Genomic DNA, 20,424 nt, shown 5'->3' on the forward strand with positions numbered 1-20,424 from the left:
TGCCTCTGGATCTTTTTCCACCAGCAGTCTGCCATTTCCATTTGGTTCCGAAAAATACTTATTTCTCTCTCCAGCCCAGACTACAGTCCATGCTGTGTAGGTAAATTGTCAGTGCTGTTTAGTTATGGACTTAATCCTTTATCTTTTATTTTGTTCATTTCTTCATGACATAGTAAAGCCTTGCTGTCTTTCTAGGATTCAAATTTACATACTTTTCAAGGAAGCAGTTCTTCAGTCCTCTTCTAAATATGTGCTCTGGTTCTAGACCAAGTGCTTTTAGTTTTTCACATTAGCAATTTGTTCTTTTCATAAAAGATATCTGTTATCTCTTCGTCATGTTGTTCCTTTTATCATTTATAATTGCAAAATCTTGTTGTAACATGCTCCCTAAACACATTTCCCTTTTAATACACTGGAAGAACAAAACCCTGGGAAAAAAAAACCCTAGAGTAGTTTCAATCAAGGAATCTAGATTTTTAAAGATATATGAAAGTTTGTGAAATTACTTCCAATTACTGCTTTTAATTGATTTTTTTTAAAATAAAGTGTAAATGTCCTGATAATCATATTCAGTCAAAGTCTGCTAACTTTAAATGAAATACTAGGTCAGGTCATTATCTGATATTAGAAACTGGTGTCTTCGACATTCCCATCTCTTTTGTTTCCTAAAACGGTGGTGTCAAAGGCAGTGCCTCTGACCTCATCTTGCTATATTAAATTAAAGAAAATCAAATAATCTAATATAAGCATTCCCTTAATATGCAGGAGTCTTAAACCCTGTCATCTTGTTTAGATTGTTTTGACACATCCAGCATCCTATGGGATGACTGGTAGTTGTGAGCCGACCTTGCGAGCTGACTCCTTTGGGTGATTCCAAAAGCCTGCTTCTAGGCTCGAGGTGGATTTGGTTTCCCTCTGCCACAATGGTGTCCCTCTTTCACTCTTCTACCTCTTCCAAATGTCCACAGTAGCCCAGTCATGCCTTGAGTGTGCCCCTGTGAGCTCCAAAGTGTGTTTGAGAGGATCATGGCCCGAATGCCGCTGAATTTCTCAAATTGAAGGATTTAGGGTCATGCAGGAAGTCTGTCTCCTCATCAGAAACAGTAGAGATGCTTTGAAGGAAATTCAAAAACCATCAGAATTGTTGCTGTTGCTGCTTTACCATTCTCTGTTTTCTTTTCAGTCTGTTTTTTACCCCTTTACCCTTTATCCCTTTTTCCACTTCATGATGATCACACTGTGCCCTTCTACTTTGTTCACCTACCTCTGCCCTACCTGAAACAACAGGATCACCTTGGGAAATTTAAGTGGGAACAGAAAGGGTGTCACACAGAGTCAGGAGTGTTTCCACCCACCAACTTGTACACCTGAAGCACCATCTGTCAGGTCCCAGGTTAGAAAAGAGTAGTAGACATTAAAAAAGTCAACGGGCTCCTAAAATGGGAATTATGGAGACTGTGGAGGTAAAGACGTAAAGAAAACGTACAATTGTATGATCTTCATGACAGCAGTGTGGGTCTAAAGTGGAAACTTCAGGTCTGGGAATGAGGTTTAATGTGTTTCCAAGACAGATGGTGACTGATCAGCACCAGTCCCAGTACAAACTTCTGGTATTCAGGATTATGGCATCTCGGTACTGTGTTTAGGATCCTTTTTGTTTATATGGTATTTGAATGCACCCGTGTTCTGTATTTATAATCAGTATTTTTTCCTATTTTGTGTGTTTTAAAGTTCTTTTAATCATTATATGTCTTGTTCAGACACATTCCAGCCTGTTTTTTATCATTTTTGCACACATGCATGCATACATAAGAAAAAAAGTTTGTATAAGTCTGAACAAGTGTAGATAGCATTTGATATGAGATTTAAAAGTGAGTAAACACAATGCATCTACTTACTTTGAAAGTACTAATCTAGCTTTTATGTACTTTAATTTCATTATATATTTGTATTGAAAATGTGAGTCAGGATTTTTTCTGGGATCTGCTTCACAATTCAGAACTTGCTATTTGATCTTCCTCAGGTTACTTACTCTTTCTGTGCCATAATTTACCTACATCATCATCATAATTGTAATTATAATAATCACCTACTTCATAAAACATTATGGGGCTCATTTATGAGTGATATTCATAAGCTGCTCTGAGAAACTTGGTAGAAAGATCCCATAAAAATATAATTACAATTTTTATTTAAAGTGCATGTAGCTTACAAACAATGCTGATTAAAAGTAGTGCAGTAAAGCACTTTTAACTTATTCATCAATTACTTGGATGAAGGGGCAGATGCTTCCTCAGCAAGTTTGCTGATGACACAAAGCTGGGAGGAGTGGCCAATACCCCAGAGGGCTGTGCAGCCCTTCAGAAGGACTTTGACAGGTTGGGAAGATGGGCAAAGAACCTTCTGAAATTCAACAAGGGCAAGTGCAGGGTCCTGCACCTGGGAAAGAACAATCCCATGTACCAGTACAGGCTGGGGGCCAACCTGCTGGAAAGCAGCTCTGGGGAAAAGGATCTGGGGGTCCTGGTGGACAACAAGCTGTCCATGAGACAACAATGTGTCCTTGTGGCCAAGAAGGCCAATGGGATCCTGGGATGTATTAGAAAGATCACTGCCAGCAGGTCATGGGAGATGATTCGTAAGGGTGATCTCTACTCAGCCTTGGTAAGGATCACCTGGAGTGCTGTGTCCAATTCTGGGCTCCTCGGGACAAGAGAGACACAGAGCTCCTGGAGTGGGTCCAGTGGAGGGTGACAAAGATGATCAAGGGACTGGAGCATTTCTCTCATGAGGGAAGGCTGAGGGAACTGGGCCTGTTCATCCCTGAGAAGAGACAACTGAGAGGGGACCCCATCGATGTCTATCAGTATCTGAAGGGAGGTTGCCAAGAGGATGGAGCCAGGCTCTACTTGGTGGTGCCAGCTAACAGGACAAGAGGCAATGGACAGAAACTGATCCACAGGAAGTTCCACCTGAACATGAGGAAGAACTTCTTTACTGTGCAATGACTGTGCACTGGAACAGATTGCCAAGAGAGGTTGTGGAGTCTCCATCGCTGGAGATTTTGAAGAACCATCTGGACACAATCCTGTGTAATGTGCTCTGGGATGACCCTGCTTGAGCAGGGATGGACCTGATGACCCACTGTGGTCCCTTCCAACCTGACTCATTCTGTGATTCTGTGAAAGCAGCAATTTGTGAGTGTGCCCTTGCTACAGTTGACATTGGTGCTTACTAAACATGGCGTTCCAGGTGGTAGTTTGCCTCCTTGCATCAAAAGTGATAGGAGACTTTTAACCTAGGCAAGGTACACTGATCACTGCTCTGTGATATACTGTGCAAAACAAGGAGCAGCAAGTCCCACCAAGCTGGGAACTCAATACCTAGAGCTGCTGCCTTTCTCAGGAGACTGCAACTCGCAAGTCCTTCTGCTGGCCAGACCAATCTGAACCTGCCACATGCCACCTTTGGCACCCATTCTGCATTATGGAGAGCTGGGAGCCTAGGGGAAATTATTTTAACATAAGTTACTGAGATTCAGCACAAAGAACAGCTACTGCTGAGGCCAGACCCTGTTGTGGCAGGAGTTTCCAGCAGAGACCCCCATGTGTTTATTGAATTGCATCAGTTTAAAGATAAATCCATGAGTGGACAGAATGAAGTCTCCTTCCAGACTTATTCAATTATTTGCATTTTTATCATAACTCAGCTTGTTCTCTAAAGCATTCATTTTTTTTTAGTGACGTGTTGCATGTACATATGAAAATACTAACCTTAATGCTGTATGTTCCTACAGATGAGGATGAGGATGATGATAATATTGAGATAGATACTAATGAGGAGGTTCCTGAATGCTCTGTTACTGAAGGTGGAGATGAACTTACTAACCTAGAAAATGACCTTGATTCAACGGGTAATTTAAATAATGGCTATTTTGTGTATTTTGCATGACTAACACTCCATCATCATATAAGTGCTGTTGTGCTGCTTGTCTCTCTGTCAGATTTATTCCCTTCTGCCTTTTTGGGTCTTTTAAACCCTAGTGCTTAATATTCTGCATTCATGTTTAGTTGAAATTTAAAATCAACAAAATCATTATTTCCAACAATGGCAAATTTAAATGTCCCTTGCTTGTTTGATGGGGAAGGGCACCCCAGGCCAGATTGGTAAAGCAGAGCCACCTGAAAGCACCCTGCCTGGATTGTGCCAGGTAGGCAGAGGAGTGAGCAATGCATGGGTGAGTACAGCTGCCACTCTCTGCACTGCCATCCTGGCCCATTTGCTCAGGGAAGAGGAGCAAACGTGTCTCTCTGTGTTCGTGTAGACTTGGTATCTGTCCTTCCGAGAACCAGCTCTTGTACTTACACCTTGTAGCTCCAGTGGGGGCATGGAGGCATAAATTGAAACAGAATTAGTTCCATTTACTTTATAATGTTCAGATAATAGAGGTTTTATTAATATATTAGGGCATAGGAGTGTTATTTCCCCCTTTCAAAAATATTCAAGCAGAACTGGAGTTCAGGTGATAAATATGATGATAAATATGTTGGAATCTTACAGGAGAGATGCTTATTTTAAAAGGAGGTAGATCTTCAAAGGCGCAAAAGGAATTGCCCACCCATTAGAGGCTCCTCTCCTTGCAGAGAGCTGCTGAAGGAGTTTGTTCTCTGTACAAGTCTGCCTGATCCAGGCAGCCCTGGGGAGTGTCCAGGGTCTCTGTTTGTGGTGGGCTTCTCTGTCAGGGCCTTTCTGCTCACTGCAAGTTATCTCAAGCCTGGAGAACGCTGGCCAGCACAGGACTGCATCATGAAACAGTCCTTACGAGAGAGAACATCTTCAGCACCCTCTGACTTGATTCTGCCCATACCAGCTGGGCCCAAGCTAATTTAATATATTAAATTAGAACATAATTTAGTGTTCGTTCTTTGGAAATTAAACCAACACTGCTATGTATATAGAACTTTCTAGTTTTGTGTGGATGCAAAAATATTTGAGTTGTGTCCTTTATTTTTTTTCTATTTGAGGATTTCCAGGCACATAAGAAAATACATCTAGCACTTCTAACATTTGAATTTAGCTTACTTAGAGCAGAATACTGTAAAATAATTTTCCAATAAAAACTGGTTCATTTTAGGAGAAATAGGAAATCAGTAAGTGAATATTCCTGTCACAGCGCCCCAGTGATTTACTAACATTTATTTCTGTGGGTATTTTTCCTGAGAAGTACCTTCTCAGGGATACACACCCACTACCCAATGCTTCATGTCCACCATGGAAAGACATTCTAAAAAAACACTCAGACATCATTTTGCAGTTCAATCTGCACAGAAGCCAAAGTTATAGACAAGTAAGAGTGATACAGAAAGCAGTCTAATGCTGTGATAGAAATCCGAGCACACAGATTTTGGTGTAATTCTGCCAATTCAGACCAATTTCTAATGAAGGCTGAATCTCCTGGGAACATCTGAAAGTAAAACTGTAAGGGACATTTCACATTTAGGATAATTAATAGACCATCTTAATTAGTTTTTCCCAACTGAATCCTAGTCCCTCCCATCTCTCTCAAGAAGGGAAAACTTTATTTTTACTGCTTAGTGGTTTCAGATATTGCTTCTATCTGTATTTGTCAGCACTTCTACCACATGCTGTTGTGAACCTCTTATATCATAGTTATTACATGGTGTTTATGTATAAACCCACGAGAACGTGCATGTACTTACATGTGAGCCTCAATTAAGGACACCCTGACTGGGTGTGGCAGAGGAAAGGGAAACTATCCCTCATTATAATCCAACCCAACCTGTCGCTGGTGGAGGCAGGCACCATTCGGTTGCCAGCATGCCAAAAACGTTTTGGCTAATATGAATTGGAGTACTCCATATCTTGGAAGGAGCTGTGTGGCAAAACAGTCATGACTCCACTTTCCACACCAGCTAGAAGTCACCAGCCTGCATTGAAAAACTCAGGCTGTGCATTTAGGAAAACATACCAACTGCTATTTCCTCTGCATTTGACTCAAGGCCCAGGTGTAAGTGCGCCATATGTGCAGGTGATGCTGCACTCACTCCAGTTCAGGGGTGATTTCTCTTGTGGGGCTGCATGTAAAGTATATGTTTGGGGGCTTCTGCACCAGTGTTTTTCTGCTTCCCTTCCCATGGTTAGCTCCACAGTCCTGTGCAGCAGCTTGTTATTAACACCTTTTTCCTTCTTACGTGTGTAGGTAACTATGTGTGTAGGTGTGTTACAAATTCATATAGTCAACATGCACATACAGAATGAGCATTACTGGGAGGTAAAATTCTCAGCTATTATTTATTTGGGCTCTGATCCAAGTTGCTAAAATTGATAATAAAAATTTGGGGGATTCAGCAGACTTTGTCCCATGGATGCGGTTCTGAAGTGTTTTATGACTCTCCCAGCTTCAATATATTCTATAAATCATAGTAAATTATTACTAGAAAGTCACCTTTTTTGATACTGAAATTTTAATGTTGAGAAACTGTGCCAAGAAGCCTTAGGATGATTAAGTAGTTAATAAACTTGAGGGGTCATCAGTATGTAAATTATGTGATACATTTTTAGGTATTGTCTTAAAATAAATGGCTCTTTAAGTGTGTTTTTATACCAAAGTATAGGCATGTACCCACTGGGAGTAACTTTAAACATTATTGACTTTCTGTGTTTTTCATCTGCTGTCTGCAAGCATGTTTACTTATTCAGCTGAGTGTTACCTATGTTTTTTGAGAAAACTTAGGAATATCTCTGTACTGTACACAAACCTGCACCAAGCTCAGTCACAAAAAAAATTCCTTCTACTTTTTATTTTTTTTAGTTTGAAATGATAGCAAAGTGAATTAAATCTACCTTTTAAATTGCTACATTGTTGTAGTGACTCCGCATTGAAATGCATCTCACTCTGTTGTATGTGGTATTTGCATATTTAGCAGAACAAAACAGTAAGTTGATGGATTTGAAGCTGAAGAAGCTCCTAGAAGCTCAGCCACAGGTGGCAAATTCACTCTCCAGTGCTGCTCAGAAAACTGTAACAGATAGCTCAGAGCAAGACATTAAGGTAAGTTTTGCTTAATGCTTTTGTTTTGATACCTGTGTGTTATGTTTGAGTGTTTGTATTTTGTGAGGAGGAAAATAATTTCTTATCAAATCCTTCAGAATCAGAAACACAGAAAATCTTCATGGTGGTGCAGTTACATGGTTTGCAATGCACTGGGGTTTTTCCAGTTGATTAATCAACATATTTTCCTTTTTTTCCTTTTTTTTTTTTCTTTTTAGTCATGGTACTTGTCGTTGGCAAAACACTAACAGATATAAGAAGCATCTCTCAATTCTGCCTGCTCAGGTTGTCATTGATATCAGAAATGCAGCACGGGCTCCATCCTGCTGCTGGTGCAGTCAGCAGCAAGACTCTACCTGACTTAAAGGGGAGCAGGATTGGACTCACAGGGATTTGCTTCCCTCCTAATCCTGGTCCTGTTTTTCCTATGTTAAAATTAAGCCATGGTACACTTTGAAGGCATACATACTTTGGGTGCTTGATGAGTGCTTCTGAGAAAAACAGACACTTCTACAGCATAAAGTGCCCACCAATCAATTTTCAATTTCATTTTCTTGATTAGACCATTGTGTTCTTACTATTCTATTTTTTTAAAATAGTCCCTGTATGTCATTAATATCCCTATGGCTCTGGGGCACTTCCAGTTGGGTATAACTTTTCACCCACCTGCAGTCTGTGGGGAGAGTGCTGCTGACTGAAAGGATTTCCTTCCCCAGATACAGAGATGCTTTGAAGTCCCAAAACAATGACTTTCATTGCTTTTCCCTTACACTGTCAGTTCCTATAAATTGGTGATGAAAGTGTGTGGCAGCAGCAGAGGACTTTCGGTCTCTATCTTTGAACAAAAGGAAGCCTGGATCAAGTCTGATTTTTGCGTTCAATTTAGCTTTCTGCAGTGGATTTAATGCAAAATGAAGCTGGCCCAAGAATAATACAATGGATTGAAAAGGCTAACTGAATTAGTGGGCTTAGAGGAATACATTTGTAAAGTGGCAGAAGTCCCCAGTCATAAAAAGGTTTCTTAAAATGGGATTTACTAGCTAATCACACTGATATTTTAGCATGTTGCCAGGCCTAAAAAAATTAGTCATGTTTGTTTATTTTGGTAAAGACTCTGGTTTAGGCTGTCAGATGGTTATTGTGCTAATAACAGGAAACCACCTTTTATTTAACCAGAATCATAACCACCTGATTAGTGCAGCTGAAAAGTCATCCAGGGATATAAGCAATACTTGTTTACGCTTAATTCTGTGAAATGACACACAGGCCGCCTCTTAGGGTAATTTGGTATCACCTAACCTAGCAAAAATGGTATTTCTCTTTATAAAAAGCTTTTGTGAAGGAGTTGATTCTTTTTAAGATACTTCCACAAAAAGGTGCAACTTAACAGTTTATCTCTGCATGCGTCTTTTCTAAGGAAGAGTTGAAAGGCAGTGTTATAAGGAATATATGGTGTCCATCTGTTCTCATGGAGCTCTTGGCATTGAGGTGGATTTGTTTTTTAATAAAATGCAGTTTACAGGTTTCTAAATGAGGCATTCTGTGTTTGTGGAAAAGGATAAACTGTTACCTTCCCTTGGGGATTGTGTATCCCCGGCCTCCTTGAGGCGAGAGAATAGGCCGTTGGAGAACTCCCTCATTACCGATTGTCTCAATGCAGAGGAAGGGCAAAGTCTTGGTAGCTTTTGATAACCAGTTTCAGCATTCAGCAGGCTTAGCTATTAGTCATGCATCTTAGCCTTTCCCTATTTACTTTCAAAACACTTAATAAAAATAATAAAAGATTAGGTATAAAATGAAATATTTGTTTGGTACACAGCACCTCGGTATCTGCAGTTTCCACACACCACAGTGGTTCAGTCTTCTGGGATATTTGGTGTTGATAGAATCATTTGAATTTGTTACCAGTATTAACATAGGAAGCCCTGGAAAAGATAATTGTAGTTTCCTTAGCTGTAAAGGGCTTACTTACAAATCTGGCTTTGGAAAGTTATAGCTGATGAAATGCAGTTCAGTGGGGTAGCATTATAATCCTACCTTTTAGACTTCATCCAGCATTAGTGGTTTATCTCAATGGGCATAAAATTAGAAACTAGTTCTTCTTGTCATACAAGTCTATGGGACTACAGAAAACGACAGATTTCTGTACCGGGCTGGGAGAGAGGCTGAAGGCAACACGCTTAAAAATGATACAGATCGTGTTCAGGGACAGAGACGCCGCGACTTGGCAGCAGCACGCACGGTGCTTGGCAGAGCAAAGGTGCAAAGGAGGGATTTTTTTGTTTAAAATCGGCATTGCTGGCAAATGCTTGTCACAATGAATAGGTCTGGCTGGTAAGGAAGTGGAGAGTTCTGCAGGAGGGTACCCACAGAGCAAAAAGCCAGTCGTTGCCATCACACATTAAACAAAAAAAAAAAAAAAAAAAAAAAAAAAGGAAAAGTTAATCACTCTTCTGCTTTTTTCCCCGCAGCTGATACTTCATCCAATATAAACCACAGCCCAAGTTGTGAAATCCACTTTTGTAAAAGCTGTGTCCTGTCCCCTCACAAAAACGTACCTTTCAAATTAATGTCTTCCCGCTTGTAAACAAAAGAAACTGTTGTGTGTCTGTTTTTTTCCCAGCAGAATGGAACAGAGGAACATCGTGCTGAGCGATCACAAAAAGCAGCAGAACGGTTTAGAAATCCCGTTGTGTTCAGCAAGGACTCGACTGTCAGGAAAACTCAGCTCCAGTCTTTCAGTCAATATGTGGAGAGCAGACCAGGTAGGAGAAAATATAAAACCTGTTTTCCCATCTTATGATTTAATAATATTTAACAATAAATATATGAAAACCTGATAATGTAAGTCCACATTTCAATACATAAATATCAAGCTTTATAATAATTTTACATGTCTTTTCCCTTTTTTCAAGAGATGAAAAGGCAGAGATCAATACAGGAAGATACAAAGAGAGGAAATGAGGAGAAGGCTGCGATAGCTGAGACTCAGAGGAAGCCATCAGAAGATGAAGTGCTTAATGTATATTAATTTTTTGTCTGGTTTCATGATTGCTGATAATTCCAAACTGTATGTGGAAATAGTGCCTTTATTTGTTAAAATGAGATGTTAGGGTTTTTTAGATGTCAATCTCCAGTGCATTCAAAGCAGAGTGAGAGGGGTGCACTGTTGAATTAGTCTGCAGTGTGGTGATAATTGTCAGATAAAAAAAATGAATTTTTCAGAGTTCCACAGCCCCAGCTTCCTTGAGACATTTCCATCAGGGCACTTCCCATAAAGAGATTCCAGTATTGATCTACCGGGAGGATTTTAATTATTACAATAGCAGATACCGCAGAGCTGCAGTTAGAGGGAAGAGTCACATGAGACCTGCTAGAATTTCTCAGCCAACCCATTTTGTTGGCTTGGGTTAATGGGTGTTCAACCTTTCCATTATCCAGATCAGCCGTGAATTACTAGCTGAATGATGTTTGCATTAATATAATATATATGGTAATTTCTTCACTTAATTAACGGGGAGGTTCAGCTCAGTAGGGGTATGGGCTGATCATGTGTAAAATTGATTTGTGAGGGAAATATTTGATAGACCGCAGGGAGAAAGCTGGTTTTGATGGACAGCTGCGGGACAGAAGCAGGAAGAACCAAGTTTTAACCTGAATTTTTTTTGTCTGAAAGCGCAACACAGCCTTCGAGGGCGGTTGTTTGTTGCTCTCCACAGTTTATCTGAACACATTTGTCGTTTTTGCTGAAGCAATCTAGAGCCGAGTAGCAATTTTGTACCACTATCTACACCAAACATCAAACTTTTTACGAGCCAGAGTTATTTTTAGCCCAGCTGTACTTTTGCAGAGCTGAAAAGGTCTGGCACAGTGAATTCACATTATATATGCAGATGATACACGTGAACTCTTGGGATATTACAGCTTGACACAGCGTTTCTTTTCATGTTCTAATAGCAATTGTTAACAATTATGCATGCTGACATTAGGGAAGTTTTCATACTATTTTCAATTAATTATAGTTGATGAAAGGCAGTATATTGCACATCACTTCAACTCCTCTGACTGATTTTTTTTCCTTTTTTCACGGAGTGCTCTCGGGGAGTTTTGGGTTTGTTGTTGTTGTTTTTCTGGCTATACAACAGGTAGAAAGAGGTTTTCCATTAGAGGTGATACTGTTGGCTGTTGTGTAGGAAGAGAAGGACCAAATTAATCAGGGCGTAATGTTCTTGAATTTGGATAACCCAAATTTCGAAATTCTGTGCTTCTTACTGGTCCAGGAAGCTCAGCCATGCTGTTAGCTTTCACTTTGAGCATGTCTTTATTTGAAATAATACGCTGTGTATAGTATGCCTGTTGCCTGAATATGAAGCTGAATTGATTATTCAGACACATTTACAGAAAAACAATTGAAAATGTTCGGTGAAGGTATCTGAGACCCTTATGCAGCAACAAGTTAGGCCTCATAAATTGTAGGGAAATGAACCTCATAAAAAAAGCTTGTTTATTTTTCTGTTCCCAAAGGACAGTGATTTTTGTTGCATACTTTACAGAGTGCACATGAAACATGAAATCATTTTATCAGGTGTTTTTTCTTTTTTCCCTATTTAAAACATTCACCAAGGCTCTGGGTCAGGCACAGGAGAAAAAAGTGCATGAGGTTACTTGGAAGGAGTAATATTGTTTTTCATAACTTATGCAAAAGCATACTTAAGGAATGACATTTCAGCATTGTGTACAGCCACAAAACTGTGTGAAAGCTGTTGAGCCAAATGAGAACAACTTAGTGGTCCTGAATGTCTTTGCTTGGGCTCCTACAAGACAACCAGACCACTTTGGAAACACTTGGAGATCTGTGTGGTCATCTGCCAGGCAATGCTGAGGAGTTACAGGGTACAAGAGGCAAACTTGACTTAGTAGTGTTCCTACAGCTTTGTTGGTAAGGTTCAGTAGGATTTGTCAACTGGACATCCCAGGGCCACCTCCTGGCACAGAGGCAGGACAGCTCGAGTTAGTCCCCGTGCGCCTGAGGCACCTGAGTATCTGTCCAGGGCTGTTTGCCACCACTTTTCAGGATAAGAATCACAGTAAGAGTAATTAGTGGTATTTCTATAGATCACCCTGTAACAGGACAATTCCTTCAGTCAGAGAAACCCAGAGAGGCGTGATGGCCCAGGCTGGGGAGCCTCAGCATCACAGTTGCCTCAGAGGAGCTGCGCAAGCCAGGGAGCTTGTTTTGTGTTTGTTTTTAATCTTAAAAGCCCACTTTTTATTTGTCATTAGAGACTCTTGTGCTAGTTCTACTAGCCCCTAAAGTTAACATTTTAAAATTGAATAAGTAGAAATGGCATGTTGTATAGTGCTTTATTTGGATTACCTTTCTTTTCATGATGCTTTGTTACTGCAGCTTTCATGTGCTTAGAAATAAATTAGAGGAATTTCAAAATATCTGCCAGGTAGTAAAAAACTGCAAAATCAAATGTTCCCTAGGGAAAAACTGGGGTATTTTAATAAACAAATAAGGACATTTGGCAAAATTGTAAAGTTTATGAAATGTGTTAGCTTTTTGGTAGCGAGCATGATATTTGGTTGTTTAGGTAAGTGCCTTACTAAGTGTTTGTGGAAAGGAAAAATGCAACTTACAAGTGATGTTTTTTCTTCTTGTTTGTTCTCTTTAACAGAAAGGGTTCAAAGACACCAGTCAGTATGTTGTAGGAGAATTGGCAGCACTAGAGAATGAGCAAAAGCAAATTGACACCCGTGCCGCGCTGGTGGAGAAGCGCCTTCGCTATCTCATGGACACAGGTACGGTGCCCAATTACACTGTAAACAGTTTTGGCAAATTGAGCGTTCACAAACTCTTATAGAGTTTTGGAAGTGTGAATCTTTGAAGCCTGAATGTTCAGCAAAACTGCCTTGAAAATAAAAAGGCTGCGATTTGCAGCCACCTCTCTGGGCCCTGGTGATAAGAGTGCCTTCATGGGAAGTGATAACTTGCCCTGATACCGTGTGAGCCAGCACTATTGAACAGTGTGCTCATCCATGCAGAGTTGGAATACACATCTGTGCCTCATTGATATGCCACTGCTTAAAAAAAAAAAAAAAAGAAAAAAAAAAAAAAAAAAAAAAAAAGTAAGATCTTCACTGTTCTACTGATTCAGTGGGAAAAAAAAATTTGGCCAGCTAAAGCCATGTACTGCATGAAACAGAGCACAGTACGTGGAGGAAGGCTCCGTTGACTAGATATCTGAAATTTGAGAATACTATCTGGTTACTGATGCTCCACAATTATTTTATTTGTTTATTTTCAGGAGGGTGGGTTTTAAAAGTCTTTAATTCTTGGTGTTGTAGGTGCCATTGAAAGGATTAAAGTATATGGGCAATTTTTTGTTAAAAGCATAATGGTTGTAACTTCAGTGATGGGTATTAAGTGTGGGTGGTCATCAGAGATGGAGAGGTTTAACCACGTCACTTGGAAACAAAAAGTGTTTGGATGTTTCAAAAATAAATAATATTGTAGGTCCAAAAAGTGTTCTTCCTGTCCTTTGGGGGAAAAAAAGTTGGTTGGTCCAAATTACTTTGTGAGTAAATTGTCTTTGAAAGTTATATCTGATATTATAAACTTTTGTCTGATGTTATAAACTTGAAACCTGTCCTTAACTGAAATAACAGGTTTTAAAGTAGATTTTAATCCAATGTTATGTTTTGTAATACAGATTAATTGACTTCAGTTAAAGTTCAATACTTTGAAATGAACCTACCATGTTTATCCAAATATTAGAATGTTTTTTTCGATGTATTTACTTTCTCATGTGCTCAAGGTTGTTTGACTTTCTAAATAATTTTACAAAAACAGGTAAATCAGAAACTGTTTCCATGCTAAATGAATGCTTGTTTAGTAGGACTTTTACCTGTTATGGTCTTTTGAAGTACTTTCTCACATGCATTACATGACCTTTAGGTGTTTGACTAGGAAAAATGTGTATATATTATCCTGCACTTTATTGTGTACATTTTTATATTTGTGAAGTGTGTGTTCTGCACAAAAGAGCTACAATTGTACAAGAGTACAATGTTCCACAAGTCTTATATGTACTCCAGATACCATCTATAGATACATATGGAGTCATCAGCATAGCACTTGAGGATTTTTAAAACTTTAATAACCATGTTATTATTTGACTTTTGTCATTTACTCTATTTTTAAAGAGATTTCTTGTGGATTTTAATTTCCTATATTTTGAAGTTTGACAGAAGTTGGTGTATTGCTCCTGTCATACCCATGATGAGGTGATTTTTTTTTAAGTATCTTGCATAAAATAGGGAGTCTAGCACAGAGCTAGAGAGTAAGAGCATAGCTGTAAGGTTTGTAACAGGAATACTCATGAAGATCCATTGCTTCTTGTACCAGGGAGAAGGGGACAAGTGGTACAACCATAATAAAAAAATTAGTTTTATGTTGATCATATCCTGAGCATTCAGGATTTAACTTAAAGCAAATGATTTGACAAGTCCTTCATGAACATCCTATTTATATTCTCAGCTTAAAAATGCAATTTAGGACAAAACCTGTGAAAACTGGTGGGGTTTGTAGCCTTGAAAGCAGGGATTCTCAAACTTCTCTAACTGTGGCTCACATCTTACCAGAGAGCCTATCTCATGTACCACCTCCCCTGCCAATCAATATCCCACTTGTAATCAGAAAACATCCCTGAGGCAAAAACTGCAACTGCTTACATGGAAAAGTAGCATTAGGAGGGTTTCTTGGAGTATTTTTCGTTTGTTTTCAAAACAAGCATGTGATATGGTGGTGGAGAACATCTCTTTTTGCTATGCCTTTGAAATGCTGTGGTGTCAGCTCTGTTTCTGTGCCCCAAGTGCAGCCCCTTCCCCTGGTTCCTTGCCTGCCTTCACTTCCCTTCAGGCACTGCCTTCTCCTTTGCTCTCTCTCTCTGGTACCCACTGCAGTTGCTTCAGAGGATCTGCTGTATCTCATCTCGTTAGCTGCTCTCTTTGTCAGGATGGCACTTGGTTTTGTTCCCTATCTCTCTTCAGGAAATAATTCCTCATGCAGACAAACAAGAAGCTTGTGCCCACGTCTTAGTCCCAGCTTCTTCTGACAGAGTCTGGGCAGCTTTGCCTCAGTGTCTGACTGAGAGAGAAATCTGGAAACCAAAAGGATGAGTCAACAGCATATAACCTGCCAGGTTGCCACTGACCACCAAGTGGTCTGTAAAGCCAAGTCTGAAGGAAGAAAGTAACCACAGCACGATAGCTAGAAAAGCCCTGAAGGGCTGTTGATGATGATCTTGGGGTTTTGCAAATACTCCCTTAGGTGTTGGTACATACCAGAAAGATAAGAAATGTGAAATGCTGCCAGCTCTCAGAATTATTCTGAAAAGTCTTTTGATATTTAGTTTTTCTGAAAATGCAAGCTTTAGGAACAAGGAGGTTACTTGGGCAAGTGTCACTGAAAGATCCTGAAAACTCAACATGAAGGACAAGAACCACAAATGAATTGGTTTAATAATTAACATTCTTCTTTAATCACATCTCCTTCTTAATTTTGTACTGCTTGGGGTTGTAATACTGTTGAACCTCAGCCAAGTAAAGGTCTCTGCCGACCTTATTCCTCATCAGTTGAAGCAGGGTGCCGTGTTTGTACAATTTTGTCATGAAGGGCTTACACTGAATTGTCCTAACAACTATTCACAGGATGATAGTGCCCATCAGTTAGGAGCACGTTTTGTACTGGGATTTTCAGCATTGTTTCCATGTGTGACAAAACCATACAAGATAAACTAAAAACCTGAGAGACTCTCATCATGATTCAGTCATTGCCTTGATATTAAATTCAAGAAGGTAGAGCATGGTCTGTTCAACCCTGCTGTGTTTGCTGGGGACTAGACCATCTTTTCCTTGTCTGCTGTGCTTGGCCTGGTTCCTTATTAGACTTACTAGGAAGAAAGCACTCACTCTTCCTTCACATCCTTCTCCAGCACAAAACTGGGGGTGTTTTTTTCCAGTGGGGGGATTCTGCCACCTGGCAGCTCTTCATCCTCTGAGTTTGAGAGTCCTTTTTTTTGCTCGGCCAGGAGGGATTTTTTCAGGCTGCAGCTTGAACATCTATTCTGGCTACATTCATTTCACAGGAATACACTTTTGTCTCCTGCTCCCATGTATTGATGCCTTTGTTTTAATGTTCCACCTGTCTTGGTGGGAATTTCCTTTCTGTGGGCTAGTGGTAAGACTAGAAGAATATAGTGACTAACCCTTGGACAGTGCAGGCTTTGGTAAATGTGGAAGAATTCATATGGTTTCACTGAAAGAGAAGCAACTGTAAGTATAGACAATATATGTTCTTGGTTAGATCCCAGCTCATGGCACTCCTTGACTTTGTTAGACATTCCACTTACCTTTTAGAGAAAGTTTAGCTCTTAAGATTGCACAAAAAGGTTGAAAATGCCACCCTAGCTTTATTAGGCCTGTGGGTAGCTGTGAGGAGTGGATCTTGGAGGTTCTCAATGCCCCATTCCCTTTCTGACATGAACCAGGAGCAGAGGAGTCCCTGACACAATGCTCTCTGGATTGCAGAGGTTCCGTTCCACTACTGCCCTTGCAGCTGCTGCCCTGCATTAGGAAAAGGGCATCTAATGGAAATGGGGCTGTAGGAAGAGAGCCCAGGTCCCGTCTGCACATGCATTGCTGTTTTCCTGCCCTGCTAGAGAGCCCTTTTGGCTGGGGAAGACAAGCTTCTGGCTCTTGGCCAAAGGGGAGCTGATATTTTCAAAGTTCATCAGCTAGGCAAAGAGTTTGGAACTGGCTGGAGCTCTGCGTTTCCAGTGCCAACTGCTCATGATTTGACGAAAAACACTTTTCTAAGATGTGTGAAAAAATAAAAGTTATTAAAATTCCTGGGTTGCTGATTTCCATTTGAATCTGAATAGTCATGCTTTTATTAATACCCAGTAATTTATGTCACCTCTGTGTAACCTCAGTCCTTGGTCTTTGCTCTTAAAATGAAAATGTAACCTCATCTTGTTCCAGTGCAATGTAGTTTACTGCTGCATGAGGAGGGGGATCAGTGCTTCAGTGCCTTGAGCTCCATAGAATAAGCTGATGGCACGTTTGCTGTCACTGTCTGAATATATGTAAGAGTTTGTAGAAGGGGTTTTGCAACCTACACGATCACAGAACACTTGGTGGGTGCAAGTTTTTAGAGAAAACACAGCACAGAGCTTCAAGTAGGAAGAATGAGTTGGATTGAGTATAAAAATCATAGTCTAATATCATTGATTTTTCTTCTTTCTCCATTATAATGGCTTGACACTAAACAATGATGGAGGTAGTATTATCTTGCTTTCTTCAGGATTGTACCTGCCCATGTTGTGCCTGACCTGTTATGGATAAAATAGTTTTGTCTCTACTTCTGACAGTGTCTTTCTCCATTGCACATTCTTCTGTCATTGTATTTGAAGGTGTCTATCATCCTGATATCCAAGCGCCAATTAAAATGCAGAATTATCGCATAGCACAATTAAAATAAAAACCAAAGAATCCTAGTTTACAAATCTCTAATCTAAATTTATCTCTTTTTCAGTCACTATTTCTTCACTAATTGCAAAAACAAGTATTTGAAAAAAAATTGTAGCTATCAGATATTTTGTTATCTGACCACAGGGTATGAAGTGTTTTTAATTGTTTTTCTGATTAACTACAGGCTCCCAAATTCAAGTAGAAACATATTTGTGTTTTCCATGTGAGATCCTGTACCTTACCAAAGGATGAGTGTGTTTGTGGTACTGTACAAGGATTAATGAAATAAAAAAAACCCTCTGCTGCTGCTGATTGACCAGTGATGGTAAATGTAATTGAATTAGCAGTGCACTAAAATAAACGTAGACAAAATAAATATAGACAAGAAAATCTAGTGAAAGCTTCTGTAATGTTTTAGATTAATAGGCATACAGAATTCTTCACATTTTTTATTACGTTGTCCCTAGATGAATTCAAAGTAATTGGGGTGGTTAATTTTATTTACACAGAGCCGTTCACAGCGCATTAAATAATAGAGATAATTGAACAAGAATTGTCAAGTGTGTACTGATATCAGACATATTACAGAAGGGAATGTGCATAAAACTTCATTTCTATGCAGCCATTGTTTATGGTAATTAAGTACACAGATTTATCCCTTGGTTGCCTTCCAAGCTTATGGCAACTGCTATTGTTGTGCTCCATTAATATGTAATCAGGAAATAGTTTAATTTTCTAATCTGCAGTTTGAGAATTCACTTTCTAACAACTCTTAATTACTGCATTGCCCTAATGATGCTCATGGTTAGGAAAACTGAACCAATAAACTCCATGGAAGAAGCCAGAGGGGATTATACTTCCAGAGGTGGTGCTTACTTAATAAACTTGTTATGCCTTCACCAGAGGGAGCTCAGTGTCCTTCAAAAGCAACTAATTTTATATTTCAGAGTTGTACATACCCACGGTGCGAAGAGTTAATACACGGCGGGCAGTGGGGGTGGCTGTGAATGTGATTCACTAGAGAGCCAGATAAGCGATACTATCACCATTTTGGTATTTTTCCTACTGTATACTAATTCTGGAGTTTAATTGCACGGGAAATAATGCAGGTGGTTTAATCTATTGTTTTAAACTGTCCTCGTGGGTCTGTTTTTGTCAAATTTGTTTTCTTTCATTAGCCACTTAGCTAAGTGCGGTATCATAAAATCTTGCACAGACAGATAAGCTCTGTATATTGACAGCTATCTTATTGTTACTGTTTTCAGGGTGAATCTTAAAAAATAAAGGGGTTTTTATTTAATCATTTCCATTCTCCCCTGGCCCATCGTTAACCTTGATTGCAATTTCCGTGCTGCTGTTGTACCTGATGCAACTCTAGTGACAGCACGGAAGTTATTTTGGGTTTGTGCTGCTGCACTAAGGTGACAATGGAGGCACTGGGATCTTGCAGTCTATGTGTGCTGACCCTGCCCAGGAGCATAGGGTCTTCTAAATGAGATCTGGAAAACAAGAGTTAACATCTGCTGAGATTTACTATAGCTGTAGAGTAATACACCTTGGTGGTTCCTCGTGGTGCAGGTGTGTCCTCTGGAGTGGATCTTGACAAGTTCTGTCTTTTTGACCACAATTACTGTGGCTTGACAGTCTTCTACACTATCTTCTGAGTTTGGCGTGTTGTTTTATTTTTTTCCAACTCGTACCTAATTTCAACACTGCAGGTACTCAAAACGAGGCAGGATTGCCATCTCCCAGCCACTGCTTCACCCCTCCTTTTTCAGTGCATAAGCTTCCTTGTCAATAGGCCTAATTACACAGTGAACCAAACAACAAACATTAGAAAACCTGTAAACACATATGTTGTGTCACTGCAAATTAACTCTTACCAATCGAAAAAGCAGCATATGCTTTGTTGTCACATGTGAAAGGAAAGTCACATGTATTAATTAGTTAGCATTTTACACGGCTTTGAAGATATAAAGGACTGAGGTTTATAAGAGGGAAACATTTGAATTTCATAGAAAAGGAAAAAGGTTGAGCTAAAAAAGTACAGGCACAAAAGGAGAGTTAAAATAGTTGATTTAGTCTCTTTTAACAGAATGAAATTTTCACTTATATTAAATCTCATCCTGGGATGAATTTGTATTTGGTCTTTTTGCTGTAATATTTCTTGCTATAATATTTCTTACTCTTCTTTGGCTTTTGCCTGTGTCAGGGCCCTAAAACTTGGGTCCCAGGAGATGTGATCTTCCTTTTAGACATATAAAACAAAATGGACATGCACAAAAGATTTTAAAGGGATAGCATTTGTGTATTTCACACAGCAGTGTATGGACATATATACTGTGTTTCATTTTAATAGCTGTCCAGGGCACATATATAATGTGCCCTGTATGTTACAGTCCCCAAGTACATATTTAATTAAACCATACATGTCGTCTAGCATCAAATAGTACGAAATAATGCAGCTTTCTGATTATCTGGCTGTATAGCTCTTGAGGCATAAAATGCACACTTTGTTTGCATGTAGAAAAGAGAAGAAACTGTAAAAGAGAAAAGAGAGGGGAGACAAAAAGCACTGGCTGGCCATCAGGTAGCTGAGAGCCCGGGCTGTTGTGTAAGGACCACAGCTTCTCTCTATCTCCCTCATCTTCATAGTAGTCAACAGCTGTGGTGAGCCTGTGCCTTACAGCTATATTATCCAGAAGCCAGGTCTAGAATATATTTTTTTCTTGGGCAGCAGCAGTATCTGGCTGTTTCTTTGGACAGCTTCAGGGCTGGCTGACTGACACCTTTGTTAAGCACGTTCGTGTCTGTGA

At 39.7% G+C, this 20,424-nt stretch overlaps 1 protein-coding gene across 13 annotated transcripts in view; it reads left to right on the forward strand.

The window, feature by feature from the left end:
• The window catches only part of EHBP1 (EH domain binding protein 1), a 213,110-nt gene that overhangs the window by 163,506 nt on the left and 29,180 nt on the right, over positions 1-20,424 (forward strand). For 5 of the 13 annotated variants that reach the window (XM_017818883.1, XM_017818893.1, XM_017818891.1 and 2 more), the window contains 5 exons: positions 3,797-3,913; positions 6,945-7,072; positions 9,696-9,837; positions 9,988-10,094; positions 12,754-12,877. In XM_017818883.1, coding sequence (XP_017674372.1) covers positions 3,797-3,913; positions 6,945-7,072; positions 9,696-9,837; positions 9,988-10,094; positions 12,754-12,877 — 618 coding nt within the window. The remainder of the gene's footprint in view (positions 1-3,796; positions 3,914-6,944; positions 7,073-9,695; positions 9,838-9,987; positions 10,095-12,753; positions 12,878-20,424) is intronic. The other 8 variants (XM_017818886.1, XM_017818888.1, XM_017818884.1 and 5 more) reach the window with 6 other exon arrangements.

This window comes from Lepidothrix coronata, unplaced genomic scaffold, assembly GCF_001604755.1.
Source record: "Lepidothrix coronata isolate B3197 unplaced genomic scaffold, Lepidothrix_coronata-1.0 Scaffold71, whole genome shotgun sequence".
Taxonomy (NCBI): domain Eukaryota; kingdom Metazoa; phylum Chordata; class Aves; order Passeriformes; family Pipridae; genus Lepidothrix; species Lepidothrix coronata.